Source organism: Corvus brachyrhynchos, unplaced genomic scaffold (assembly GCF_000691975.1).
Source record: "Corvus brachyrhynchos isolate BGI_N302 unplaced genomic scaffold, ASM69197v1 scaffold115, whole genome shotgun sequence".
Taxonomy (NCBI): Eukaryota; Metazoa; Chordata; class Aves; order Passeriformes; family Corvidae; genus Corvus; species Corvus brachyrhynchos.
Window position 1 is genome coordinate 24,697,870 of NW_008239553.1, and position 14,837 is coordinate 24,712,706.

At 41.7% G+C, this 14,837-nt stretch overlaps 1 protein-coding gene across 1 annotated transcript; it reads right to left on the bottom strand.

Moving 5' to 3' along the window:
* Positions 1-869: 869 nt before the first annotated feature.
* On the bottom strand, positions 870-13,210 carry ALKBH1 (alkB homolog 1, histone H2A dioxygenase). The gene is made up of 5 exons (XM_017742200.1): positions 12,139-13,210; positions 7,760-7,922; positions 4,216-4,306; positions 2,908-3,101; positions 870-2,389 (listed from the first exon to the last, which is right to left on the bottom strand). The coding sequence occupies exons 1-5, from the start codon at positions 12,473-12,475 to the stop codon at positions 1,969-1,971; spliced, it is 1,206 nt and encodes a 401-aa protein (XP_017597689.1). The 5' UTR covers positions 12,476-13,210; the 3' UTR covers positions 870-1,968.
* Positions 13,211-14,837: the final 1,627 nt, after the last annotated feature.

Below are 14,837 nucleotides of genomic sequence, written 5' to 3' on the forward strand. Positions count from 1 at the left end.
AGCATTTACTACAATTTTCAGTGCAGAGGGTAAACAGTATGGTTTCTTGTCCTTGAATCACAGGAACAATTGAATCCTGGAATAAATAATTGCTTGTCATATATATTTATAGGGAACAGAAGACATGAAAACCATGGAGTTACAATTCAGCCTGTGACATGAAGAAACCACCTCCAGTTCACCACCTTCTAGTTCCATGACTTTGTCTTGTCTCATCATCAGAGATGAGTGAGTTGGACAATCTTTGCCTCCCTCTCCAGGGTGAAGAACAGTCAGTCTGCCTTCTCAGTTAGGAAAACAGATATTCCTCTCCATCCTTCTCCACCTTCAGGTGCAACTAAGGGATCTTTGCTGTTTTCTGAGCCTGACTCAGTCAACTTTCCTTTCTGGTCATGTTGTAACCTTTCTGCATAATACATTCACTCTCCTAGGGCTCAGCTGTAAATATACCAGGCCTAGGCTACAGAAAGGACACACATCTAGCATAGAATAAGATATTGAAACTCTTATCTGATTATTTCAGACCTTAAGTTACTGGAGCTCTCTGCAGTATTGTGTAAGGAATTAATTGCACACAAACACACATTCACCTGCTATGAAATAAGCAGACCAGACACTTTACCCATGAGAAAAAGCTGCCACATATGTATCAAATTGGACTTTGATGCTGCAGGCAACACTCCTCTGCAACTGCCCTCCGAACTGCCCATAAGCAAAGCAGCCCTGCAGACAAACGGAGGGCTCCTCCACCAGAGCTGGCAGATTGCAGAGGCAGTAGATCCAAAAGCCTGGAGGGAACTGCACAAGGAATACAGCAGCACTAACAACACACTGAAACAACTAACAGGGAGAAAAAGAAAAGAAGAAAATAGCCAGCCCAAAACTGATAGACATCTTTAATTTAAAAACTGTATAAGTTTATTCATTGGGAAAGTGCAAAAAAATACCCCAGGGACAGTGCATTCCACTTCAACAATTAAAACTGCATTAAAAAGTAGATAGGAAGGTCTGAATCTTAAAAAGAACTAGCACAAAAGCTACTGCTTTTCTTTGTTTCAATATATTTATCTTTGGGCAACAGAGATAGTCACTGATTAATTTTTTAGGTACTTAATTTACAACTTCATTGCTTCTATTTGCAAGTCATTCTGTTCCTTATAGATGCTAGCTTGGGACTGGAGAACCAAAACACACAGGCACTTAAGAGAGGGCAGTTTTGAAACAATGGGGATGTTGGGCTCAGTCACATACTGCTGGGAGGAGACCCAGTTGGAGCTACTAAATATTCTAAGTAGATATCACCCCCAATTGTTTCTCTCTAAAATCTGAGATAAGATGTTCAGTACCACTCATAAAAGCAGATTCTGCTGCAGCTGAGGGGATGCAAGCTGGCAAAAGGAAAGCACAGGACTACAGCAAGCTTACAGCAGGTGTTGCTTGAGGGAGCTGCCAGTTTCTGACCACTGGACCTATTTTTGCCGTAGAAGTAATTATCTTGAAAATGTTGCAGATAGGTCTTACACCCATAGCAGCCTATTCTCATCCATACTTGTTACTTCGCTTCAGCTGGGCTTTACAAGCCCAACAGGATTCTCTATCACATAGCAATTGTGTATCTTTTGCTAACACTCTCTGCCCAATGATTTCAAAATACTTTATAAGCATCACTCCTAAAGCTTAAACCAAGCTTCACCAGAAGCTTAAAATTCTCTGACATACAGGTAATTTAAAATACCTGTAAACATCTGCCAACAAAATGCCAATAGAGTTCATCTCCTGAGTCCTGAACTCATCCTTCCTTTCAAATTCTTTTTCTCCTCCCACCTATTTATTACAGCAAGAAGGACTACATTTATTCTGCACAAGTTTATTAACCGCAATACAGACAAGTGACTTCCAGTATTACACTAGTTCCTAATTCCATATGGAGATTGCCTGTCCAGTCCATGTCAGTATGATCTCCTGGTTTCAGCTGACTGTGTTTGGTTTATGTCTTTTGGCTTTGCTGTTCTCATGATGACTGTCTTCAGAGGGTGCTTGGCCCTTTCCGTTTGTCCCAGATTCCTCTGGAAATTTCTGACCCTCAGCCAACACCTGTCGAATAGTCATGTTGATGCGAGAGGACTGCAGGTACTTGGCACACACCTGCCAATCCTCATCAGAGCTGTGCTCAATGACTGAGCCAACAGGAAGGTCTGAAGAAAGAGCTTGGTCGAGGCATGAAGGCAGAGCTGTGCCCTCGGGGTTGGGGAGGACGCGGGGAACAGCATGGTACAGCAGGCGGCTGAAGCCAGACATCACCATGATATCTCCACTGTGCATGAACATTGCTGTCGGGGCCTCCTCCCGCTTCAGGCCCCCAAGCAAAAATATCGAGGATTGCCCAAAACTAGAGATGGTATAAGGATGGAGAGAGAAGAGAAAACAAATTCAGGCAGAGAACAATTTTCTGCACAGGAAGAAAATATCAGTAGTTAAATTCCTTCATTAAAAACACCCCGAGCAACCACAAAAAACAGATGGACTCCTAAGAACAACTTTTCAGTGGGAACATGGCAAACAGGCTAAGAGATCTGGTTCAAGACAGGCACAGTGTGAGCAATTGCCCTGCCAGGTCTGAAGCCCTGCTGAGATACTTCTTTAGTACCTAACTGACACTGCTGCTTTAGAACAGAACTCTGCTCTGTGCAAAAGAACTCTTCACTCCAGGCACTACATCCATGCTATTCAAGCAGTCCTTAAAGAAAAACCTATGTCCCTGACCTACAGCCTTCTGCTAATCAGATCTTCTGACAGTGAAGATTATATACCCAAACTACATCATACGGCCTTCCTATAACCATATGCAACCCTAGAAAAAAGCCACCAATCTTTCCATAACACTCAAGTGTGCTTTCCTTGACTCACCTGAATGACAGCAGGGGCCGAGAATGGTCTAGTTCAGACTCATCCACATGAATTCCCAGTGAAGAGTCAAAATGATAGTAGTTCAAGATCCCTGCTTGGGCTTGGAAACCCCGGAACCCACAGGCTGCAGCCACTTGTTCTGATAGGAATGCAAGGTCTGAGGGGAAAGGAGTGTGGTGATTTGCTGAGTACTTCTGGAAGGATGAGAGGGGGGAGAAAAAAAACAGAAAGCCACACCCAACACATCAGAGCAGCAAATACAACTGGAAACAAACATTGAAAAAGAACTTGAAAGTCTGGCTGATAGCCACGGAGAAGGACATCACATTTGCCTAGAAAATGACTACAGCACAGGCAGAACCACAGCAAGTCTACCTCTTACCATTAAAATCATGGCCTAGGCTGAGAGTGCCAGAGATTCAATGAATCGTGAAGTTAATCATTATATCTAGATGCTAAACTTGAAATCAGTAAGATTAGTACCAACATCCTGAGGATCTTCTCAGTCACAACCTGAAGCTGCCAATGGAAAGACAGTCCTGTAGCTCATCAACAGAGCTCCAAAACAACCATCTTTATTCTCAAGCATCTTATTCTTTCATGAGTAAGAAACAGTAATCAGTTGCAAACCTACTTTTTCTCTCTCCCATGAGTGATTCTGAGAGGACTGGAAGATAATAACCAAACTTTTATTAAGGCCATCCAATAACAGGTTGATCTGGTAAATAAAAAGCTGCAAGCAGATTTGGTTATCTGCAGTATACAGGTAAGATGCATATTCACTCTGCCCGTGTTTATCAGCCTTCATCTATCTCAGTCTTATGAAAATAGTTTATTTTGATCAGGATCCTCAAAACAGCTGTTGGTTGGTAAGAATGTGCTATACTGGTTCAGACTCCCTTAAGCTCAAAATCACAAGAGCAGCAGTCTCTTCTTGCTCCTGCTCAACCCTCCCAAGAAGAGGAGTTTCCCAGAAGTCACACTCAGCTTTATTTAGCAATGCTTTTGTAATCATCCCTTTTGGTAGGCAAAAATGCCACTTAACTCTGAAATAGCTGCAGGTTTAGAGCTGAGTGCATGCTCTCATGTTAACTTTCAAAGGAAAGAATGCAGCAATGGACTTTTGCTGTTAAACCCTTCACAGTAAACTAATACAGATTAAAATGTTCTTGAAAACACAGTTTGTTAGTGCCTTTCCTCAATACTGTCTTGTAGGATCATAAGCATTTTATTCCATGATGTTCTTCTCTGTTTGCCATTCTGAGTGCTTATGGCTAAGAAAAATGGAGAAGAATTTAATCTCAATACCTTAGTATTCCAGTTATAATGGTAACCAAGGGTCACCCAGCGCAGCTTCTCCAATAGGCTCCTGGGCTCCCATTTACTGGAACCTTTCCTTCTACAGAGACAAAATATAAAGAAATAGGATATGTGTTAATTTCTGAGGGGTCTTCTGGTAGTGCAGCATACAGTAATGAGATTCACTCATCCATTTCACAGCCTATTAAAACCAATCAATGCTATTAAAAACAATCAATACTAAACTTTTATTTTCAGTGCCAATACTTTCTTCCTCCAAAGACCCTGAAAATTTAGTTCATGCAATGTGTGCAAGCTATGGGGCCTACTGCCAACTGTTGTCAGTTTGAAAGCTTATATTTTCAACATGGTACCTAAGAGGTTGTCAGATGGAAACAACACAATGAGCTGCGCAGATTTAGAAATCAGAATTAAACATGTCCTATTTGAGCACCTGAAAGACTGGAATCTGAAGATCTAAAGGTGCAAATGCAAGGAAAAAATATTCTAGGCACCTACTGGAAAATTACAAGAAAGAAAAATGAGTTGCCTGACAGTGAAACACAGCATGCTGCCTAATACTGCAAAGGATGGTGAGTTCTACTACTTGGTGCTTTGATAAAACATCCTTAGGACAGACTGAGTCACAGTAAAAAGCAAGACTTCTCTAGCTATGACCACAGCGTCAAGAAGTCTAGACAGCAGGTGTCCCCTTATCCAGGCTGCTACACAAGACAAAGAACTGTTCTTATCACATGACAACCCTAAAGTAAAGGGACTGAGTGGTCTGAAGCCACACACCAATTTACCATTCTTACTTGAAGGTGATGAAAGCAAGAGGCTTCAAGGACGGGCTTTTAGAAGGACTATGGAAAAGCTCTTGAAAAGTTACAGAGTATAAGTAACTAAATAAGACAGAAGTATGTTAGTGACAAATACAAAAAGGAAGATACACATCTATCTTCTAGTCTACTCATTCCAGCAATTTCAGCTTATTTTTCTCAAGTCAAGTCACGTGGTATGGTAAAAAAAGAAAAAGAAAAGGGAAATACACTGAAAAGATAAATAGCACCAGACGGTTGGCTCCCATTTATAGCCTCATTAATTCAGCCAAACATGCTCTCTTTTACAAAAAAAAGATTTGTATTTGTGCTGCCATGGTCAAGTCTCAGTCAAACATCTGCATTTAGTGTGCATTTCTACCTGGATATGCAGCTTGTTCCTGCCCTTCAACTATGCCATGCTGATAGCTCCTAAGATAAAACAGGACCAGGAGTAAAAGGCCAGTTTCTCTACTTTTAGTAATTTTTCTTAGCTCACTGATTACTGAAAGTAGTCTTGCCAACTTCCATCTGTCATATGGTAACAGCAACTGCAATTACCATAAACACCAACACAGTAACTGTCAAATACATGTTGCTTGGAACAATTTGTGTAGCCTACAAGCAGGTAACACAGCATTTAGAAAACATGGAGCCCACAACTTGTTCCTGTACAACCCTCAATTAACAATGTTCATAATGAAACATTTTTAGCATGTGCCTTTCAAAAGTGCCCTTCTTTCGCTACAGTGCTAGTGTTTGCACAACAGCAAGAGCCCAAATGCGTGTGGGAAGTCCTCATTCCCAGAACTTGGTATTCTGCATGTGATTTCATGTGTGATTGCTAAGAAGGGGAAAGTGTGAGTGTTGTGTATCTTGAAACAATGAGGTCCTGCAGGAAAACACAGAAAAGGTCTAGTATAACTATGTTAGAACAAGCATGGGAGCTTTGGTCTGAAGATCCCTTGTGTCTTTATTTTCAGGGTCATGATTGCATCTGTAAAACCCCTCCAGCCTTTTCCTTATACACAATGATGGACATATCTATATATCTCCCTTGTGGGAATGCTCTATCCCCTTTTATGCTTTTAATTGTCCCCAGTACCAGAGACAATACTCAGGCTCCACTTTGTGAGGAAAGCACAGCATATATGTCTAGGAACTGTATAGATTCACCCTACCTTGTGACTCCTGCATCCTAAAAAGAGCAGGTAAGCCCCAAGGACATGCATGCATTATCCTGAGGCTTTAAAAATCATTAAAGTTGTGACCCATCTTGGAAGTAGACCTCTTTTTAGTTAAGCACTGTTTCTCGCCTCCTAGAAAGGCTTTCACTACAGATACTAGAGAGGCTGGCTAGTTTTGATCTGCTGCCACTAGGTATAAGCACAATACAGCAGTTTGCTCACTTGAAGACTTAGGCAAGTACTTCATAAAACTGCCAGTGTTGCTGCTAGCCATCACTCTTCCAAACACTGTTTTCAACTGAACTGGATTCAGCTGCAAATGAACTTCTGATCATTCTCTGCACCCAGGAGGTCCTGCTGGGAGAGGCCTGTCAAGTACCCCACTTTTTTCAGCCACTGGGCATAATGCACAATCCTTTCAAAGAACAATTTTTCATCCTTGATGGAACACAAAAATGGTGTCTACATTTCTGTAGCTAATTCTGATCGAGCCTAGAAAACACAAGTGAGGGCATAATTTCTCTCCTAGGTGCAAACGGCTAGAAGACCAAATCTTGCTTTTGCCATTCTGTATCTTGTAGATGTCAAGAGTTTTTTTGAAGAAAAATCTCAGCATGTCAATCTCACTAAGAGACTGAGGTGGAAGATGAGCATTGGAGGGAACTCTGCACCATCACATGAAACAATCATTATGAAAAATGAGCGGTGAAATCAATAAGGTAATGATAAACATCCAAGTGGCTAAAAGGTTGTGTAAACAGTCTGTCTTATATGTCTTTTTACAGGTGACGTTAATAAAGTTCAAGCTTTAAAAGACTTTTTCTTTTTTTAAACTTTCTACCTGACTTCAAAACTGGGACAAATTCTCCATTAAATTCCAAATCAGGTAGAGGAAAGGCAACTGCATCAGCCGCAGAATTCTGAACCTGAAGGAATCTTTCAGATTAAACAGGATTGCCATTAAAATGGTACATTTAATACATTTAATTCGATGTCATGCTGAATTAAGAAGAACCACAAACAAAACCAAACTAAAAGAAATACTTTAGAGAATAAGAACACAGAAACTGGTAGATTTAAGAAGTTCAAGAGAGTACCGCTAACAGCACAATTACAGTGTACCGGGTCTAAGAGCTGACTGGGAAGAAGTGCTACCATTAGTGGGAAGTTTTGGAAAGGATCCCTTTTGCCTCAGGATAACTGAGGCCTAGGAGGACTTCATGGTTCTACCTGTAACTGAGTTTAGCAAGCTTCCAAGCACCACATCAGCCAGGGTCACTATTTAACATTTCACTGATGGCTTTAGAACAATATGCTACTAGAAAATCCCACTAAGCATGAAAGCAGAGAATTAACAAGGAATTAACAAGGATGCATGTGAAGTCATGAAATAGCCATCTTTAACTTGGTGTGACACCATCTGTATGCTGCCAGCATGTACACAATCTTCTTCAGCTTTCCTTTCCTGCTCCATTTTCTTAGACCTTCTCAGAGGTGAGATCTGGCTCCATTAGTTTTGACCACCAAAGGTTATAGTGGAGTTACCTCAGCTGCTCCTTGCTCTGTCCCCACAGGTCCATGGTCTTCTCAGGAGCCATGTGCAGGTCCAGGTTGCAGACATTGGGTTTCTCAGGGTATAGCTTGAGACACTGCTTCACCCAGTGACGCTGGCAGCCCGGAAGGAATGGGTTTGGTATGAAAATAAACCCTGACCACAAATAAAAAAGGAGAGGATGGAGAGAAAGTATGATTAGGAGTTTCCCTATTCTTTTTCTGAATCTAGAGCAAAGGACAGGAGTCAGAAGTAGTGAAAAAAACTGACTGTGCATATAAGCTGATGAAATCTATTATAGGTAAGTTAAAACTTACTGGGTTTTTTTTTTCAGAAAAAAACAAATGATGGCACAAGGGAAAAGGCAGAGAGGGCAGCCTGTGGTCCAAACAAAAAATGACAATAAAGGACATATCTGTGTAAGGCATATTGATTACAGGAGACAAAGGAGTAAGAATATGAAAATCCAATTGCTTTGGAGCAAATTTTATTTTTTCAATTATTCAGCATGACTTTTGTCTTAAGCCCTGCAAAGTTAAAGTAATTCTGGCCTAGTTTTTCTACACTTCAAACTAACTTTATCCTGTCTCTGAACTCATACTTTCTTCCTATTGCTACTTCAGAAAGAAGTTCCTGGGCTGAGCCAGTGTCTAGTAATGTAGTGTCCTCCCCTTTGCTTCATGCTTATTTCCAGGTAAGTCTGGTTGTATCCACATTTGCATTTTGATACAGTAACACTCAGAAAGGGGCATGAAAGTCAAATGATATCCCAAACCACTTGCTGTTGACTGCAAATACTTTGCAGGCATTGTTAATTAACAAAACAAAATAAACATGCAGCTATTCTGCACATTCATTTAGCCAGGCACCTCAGGCAGGGTTCAAGCAGTAGCCCATAGGAGAAAAGCTATTAATCTGTACTGTACCTACTCTGAGAATCAAGGCACTCTCTCAGAGACTGTCAATTCAGTAAGGCTCACCAGCACAAAATCCACATGCAAAGAGAGGTAAGGATGTAAGAGGAACAAAGGAAAAGGAGGTTTTAAGGTTTTGGCCTACTGTATCTTTTTGAACTTCTCAGTCATATCAAGTTAACAGAGACAAAAACAGATGAAAAAAGAAGCAGCAAAGCTAGGAGTCTTAGCAGGATACAAACTTGCCTTGTGAAAGTGGTAATAAAAATACAAAAAGAGCAGCCTGCCAGCATACCTCACAGACTCAAGATTAAAGTAACGGGTTAGAAAAAAAGCCTTTAGTGTATTAATAACACATGGTCACTCACTTCACTCTGTTTCCTGCACTTTCAGACTATGGTGGCCTTCTGATAGGTTTGGCTACGGGAAGTTTCTTTGCCAGAAGCATTACATTTACTTTCTGTTGGCATTTACATAGAACAGAATAATAATATTGCCCATCCTGTCTACAGTTTTTGATGTGGGGTCCTTGAAGCACTTTACTACATTCATGAAATTACACTCTACTATGTATGTATTATCCCCAGGTATTAATAAAGGCATTGAAGCCTGGAGGGCTAGTTACAAGCAGAGATGAGAACAGGAATCCAGATTTTATGGCTTTTATATCACAAGCTTGGAACATGCTCATGTCACTCCAAACCTTTCCTTGACCTAAGTTTCTCCTAAGAAACTAGACTGGTCTAGAGTTACAAAAGCAGTAACAACTAAAAAATGGGTTACTATTATGCTTACTGTATCAAGAAAGACAGGAACTGAATTTCTAACAGTTGCAGAGTTTTACTACAAAATTCTATGCAAACATAGAGCAAAGATTAATAGTGCTAGAATCAGTAACTTGCACACATAGGAGGGAGAAGAGTAAGAAATAAGAAATGTATTTCTGTAGCAATCTTTCTGAACTGACTAAAGTTCAGAAACACCACAGACAAACTTTGAAGACAACATAACTAAACCTCTTCGCCTTGAAAGATGTGGGGGGAAGGGCAAAAGAATTACTCTGTTAATCTGTATACTAAAGAAAGCTGCCCTGAGGAAGTAGATGCAATTCTCTTACTGCAGCACTATCTTGCTACAAACTAGGAATTAATTCGTACCTACTGAAAGTGGTCTCCAACCTCAGTCAAAGGAAGGATAAGACATGCAGATGTCTAACAGCAAGAAAAACCTCTCATAAAAAAAAAGTGTGTCAATTACAAAGACCCAAAGACAGCATCACATGCTTCTCACAGAACTCAGGAAACCACAATAGAAATTCGCCCAGATCCCTTAGTCTTCTATTTCATTGCTTACTGTGTGGACAAAACCAAATTCCTTTCCATTCGCTCATAGACAAACTAAAGAAATTCTTAATTCACTTAGAAGGCTATTGGGACAGTTGGTTACACATCTCCTACTGTTTCAGGATGTCCAGATAAAGGTAGCTGAAAAATGACAAAATATTATTCTTTTCAAGTCCACATGACTTGATTCTAAACAGGACAGATAATTTGTCAATGTATTTGCATTTCATTTTAGTAAAAGGTTTCCTTTGCCAAAGCAGAAGAAAAATGCAGTTAAGTGGAAAACCTGTGATTCCCCACAGCCCCTATGTAATTACTAGGAAAGACATTTAGACAGACAGTAAATGGCAGGCAGACCAAGCGAGGGCAGCTATAATATGACAGGTAAGTGGAACAAAACATTTATAGAGGCAAGAAGAGGCAGAAGCCTTTCTCCTGAAGTTGTTCAATTCCCTGTGTATTAGACATGCCAGATGGGTAGCATGGCTGCTTCAGTTTCAGGAATGGTAGGCTGGCTTCATAGCAACCACCCACAGAAACTGAGGTCCCAATGAACCAAAAGAAACATGAGAAAAAACAAAATTAATCAAACAAAAATCCCTGAAATAAGGAGGATCTGGGGAACTACAAAGTCACCAGCCTTACCAAAACCCCTGATAAAATTATGAAGCAAACTTTCATGGCAGCTGCTTCCAGACACAGTGGTTGAGAACAGACAGCATGAAAGGCAAATTTTGTGTAACCAGCCTTATTGCCTGCTACAGTGAGATGTCCAGACAAGGGGAAAACAGGGGATGTTGTTTACCTTGGCTTAAGGAAAGTTTTCCACTTGGTCTCCTGCAGCATCATTGGAGCCAAACTGGGGGCCCATAAATTTTTTGGGGAAATTGAAAGGGTAAGCAAAAGGTGGCTGGATCACCAGGCTTAAAGAATAGTGATCTGATGATTCAAAGTCTCACCAGCAGCTGTTATGAGCTCTGTTCTTTGATCCTGGGGCAAAGACTGATAACTACATCTACATCAACAACATGGATGGATGGGATGCTCACCCCATTTCACTTACAGATTGCACTAAATTGGGGCAGCAGTGGATATGCTGGAGGCTACTACTGCACCTGAAAGGGGCTTTGACAAATGAAGGAACAGGCTAAAGAGAACCTCAGGAAGTTCAACAGTGGTAATTTTGCATCAGGGGCAGAAAAACCCCATGCAACAATACGGGCCCAAGGGCTAAGAGCAGCTCCAAACCAAGGCCAGGCTGCCTTGAGGACAAACTGTGTGAGCAGCGGTGAGGGCTGGTGACACATCCTGGTATTGAGCACTACCTACAGAGAGAGGAGGGGAGCCAGATTCTTCTCAGACATGCACAGCAAGATTAGGAGAGACACCAGTCACAAACAACAGCAAGACAAATTTTTATTAGATATAAGGTTTAGGAAAAAAACATGGCCAAACATTGGTACAGGTGCCCAGAGAGGGTGTGCAATCTTTATCCTTAGAGATTTCCAGAATTTACCCGTACAAAGCTGTCAGCATCCTGATCTAACTTGCAACTTCATCCTGCTTTAAGCAGGGTGTTGGCCTAGACCTCTGGAGGTGCTTTCCAACCTAATGTCCCTCTGTGACTCTACCAGGTAAACTGCAAACTAAAACATATTTCCATTTCTGAAATAATTTGCCTAATGAAATTACTCTGTATATTGAATAGGCCTATTCACTTACTGTACTCAGTGTCCTACACTGACAAGTAGATGCCACACTTCAACTGTGAAACTACTGTATTTCAGCCATGTACACAATGTGCATGATATATATTGAGAAAAAACAGATTCTACAGAAATAAAGTCTCTGTCAAAGGCAACAGGAACCCATTCTCATGAGCTATGGTCTGGTTGATCTCACTGTGAAACAACTGGCTCTTCTCACCTTCATAAATATTGCTGCATCCCACCCTTTAGCTGATTTGTTCATCCTCCTCACTTATGACAACATTAAATTACACTTAGGCAAACCAAAATAGCTTTTTCAGTCAGGACAAGAAAGGTAAGATTGAAGTTGCATGAATTCAAAGCAACAAGGTTGTGTTTAATTCTTCTTGAAATCAGAGGCACCTACCTGGATACCCCCTGAGGCCATAGGCTTTCCACTGGCTAACTGGCTGTAATCCTGCTCTGTAGGCATCTTGATCACTGACTGAAGAAATACTGAGCTGTGATCTGAACACCTGGCAAAAGAAAACAGTTCTGGTTAAAAAAAAAGTGAGAAACACAAAACTCCTCCAAAAATAGCATCTAAAAGGAAGAGTGCTACCACACTTGAAGGTATTACTACAGGTTTTACTTAGGGATGAGGAGAGGTGTCCCCCACTCATAAGAAAACCCAAACAATATATACCAATGAGAAAAAATTCATCATGATTTTTCCACAGTACAGCCTCATCATTGTAAAACATTCTGGTAATTATCAACCTCCATTAGAGAGCAATATACTCTATAACACTTTATACTTCGAAGAACATTCCAAATACAAGTTGCTCATGATCCTATAGGGTAGATGACTATTCTCATCTCTAATTTACAGAAGGATAAGCAGTGCAGTGATGAACTAGCCAAAGCTGTCCGATGTGAAGGACTACAGAAACCCTGTCAATTCTGAATGCCACCCTGCCACTTCTGTTCCCAACAGCAGGATCACCAGCTCAAGGCTCGGCAAGATGTACTTACTGGACATATTCTCTTGGGTTGCAATAACACATGTATTTAAGCTAACATTTGCTGAAAAAAACCCATCAAACTCATTCTACTGTGTTCTCACTCCCTTCTTTCCTTAGGACAGGGAACTGTCTTGAGGAGGGCAGGGTAGAGGCATGTTGGTTTTGTTCTGGCTTAGTTCCCCAGTCTAGCTCTCCATGCAGCAGTGGAAAAGTACAGACTCATATAAGGAAAGAGACGGCCAGGCACAGTAGGAATAAACAGGCAGAGACTGCAAGACTTTGTAACAACTTAAGGTGTATATCAAATTAAGGCCTTTGCACACAGCCTCTGTAGTGGTGCATGTGTAAATCAGTCTCTTTGCAGCTGACAGCTCTGGTTAACATTTTATGAGCAACAGAACTAAATTACATACATTGAATTTCTAAGAAATTCTGAATTACTGCTGGACAGCACCTTCTGGCAATGTAGTTAAGTTTTACCCATTTTTCAGCTCTCTGTCAAAAGCAGCTCTGTGAGTGCCAGCCTTGAGGAGCTTACTTCACAGTCCTATCCACAGAATGTCCCCAGGAAGGCTCATCCTCTGACCAAAACTCTGCCACATCACTGCCTGCTCAAAGTGCGTCCACACCAGCTGTTGCTTGGGCTTCTGAGGAACAGGAGATGTTTCTATGCTGAAGAATTACATGTGCTGAATCAGTTAAATAAGTCCGATAACAGGGCAGATGGGGTATGTCACACTTCACTGAAGAGCTCAATTGCTTGAAGCAGTTTTCTGAGAAAAAAGAAGCAGTATTATCTGGGCCAGTCTGCCAGCCTGTAGCTCTTAAAGAGAAAAGCCAGATGTTTTTAACCTGGGGGAAAGAGGAATAAAAGATGTTTTCACTAGTAAACTGTCACCTGATCTTAGAAGGTAACAGGCACAAAAAGAATCATATTGAGAGAAGACAGATCCTTGTGTTGTTTTCAAATACTCTGAATTTCCCAGAAGAGCCATAATGCTGTAATCCTTTACCAAATATAGGACTGCTGCAAGCTCAAGAAAGGCTGAAATGATAAAACCTTCATTGGTTAATTCTAATGCCTCTAACAATTTCATATGGGTCAGGTTTTGTGTTCCATTAGCAACAATGAAATTATAGTCCAAAAAGACAGAAAAATAAATACCTGAATAGAACACTAAAAAGAAAAGACTAAGCATTGAAACTATGAAAAATTAGGCAAAGTTTCATTTTAACTATATTCCCCACTCCTTTTTTTGACATAGGCTCCTAAGTAGAAAATCCCTGGTTAACAACACTTCAGCAGCTATGTGTCATCCTTTTGTGAGGTGACGAAACAGAAGACAAGTTTTAAGGATCATATCTTCATCACTAAAGGCATGGTAAATTACTATGATGGCTACTGCTTTCAGCTGTGCTCCCCAACCCACTGCAACAGCTGAACTCACCCTGATGACTGAGCCAAGCATTTATTATACAGCAGTGAGAAGGGAGAAGAAACTTGACTAGGGGGAAAACAGCACAGCAAGGGGCAGCTGATCCCAGCTCACCTAAGTACTTCAGGGCTAAGACAAGGGCCAGGAGGCCCAGGAAACAGTGTCAGCTCCGAGAGCGAAACTTGGGGGTTTTTACGTCAATACATTCCGCTGCTTAAGTATCACGTGGTTCTATTAGAAGCTTTGAAGATCCCCTAGTGCAGAGTAGGGAGCTAATGAAACATTATTCAGTATCAGCCAAAGTAGTAAACCCGTGACTAGGCATCGCGCTGGCCAGGGGCGGCCGCACGGCACCCTGCTCCCTCGGGCAGCGCCCCATGGCCCAGGGAAACCCTGGGCGCGCCCGGCTTAGGGACCCCGCGCGGAGGGGCCACGGGCCCTTCCCAGCTGCCCCTCCCAGGTCACGCCGTCATTTGTAAAACATCACAGGGATCCCTAAGAGGGTCAGCGTTCGAGTGCAGCGTCCTCTAGCCAGAAACGGGGCGGCACCAGGGATTCGGCGTCGGGCACAAAGGGGAACAGCAGGTGGAGAGAACGGGCTGCAGCGACACCGCCACAGCCCCGCAGAGACACCGCGCAGAAAGCGGGGCGGCCTCCGAGCCGGC

Bases quoted from the DNA above. Each gene is read 5' to 3' on its own strand.
- ALKBH1 (XM_017742200.1), bottom strand. From the start codon at position 12,475: ATGTTTTACAATGATGAGGCTGTACTGTGGAAAAATCATGATGAATTT. The intron at 3,102-4,215 runs GTATTGAGATTA...TCATCCTTCCAG, and splicing joins ATTATAACTGGAATACTAAG to AAGTACTCAGCAAATCACCA. The intron at 2,390-2,907 runs GTGAGTCAAGGA...TACCATCTCTAG, and splicing joins CGGCCCCTGCTGTCATTCAG to TTTTGGGCAATCCTCGATAT.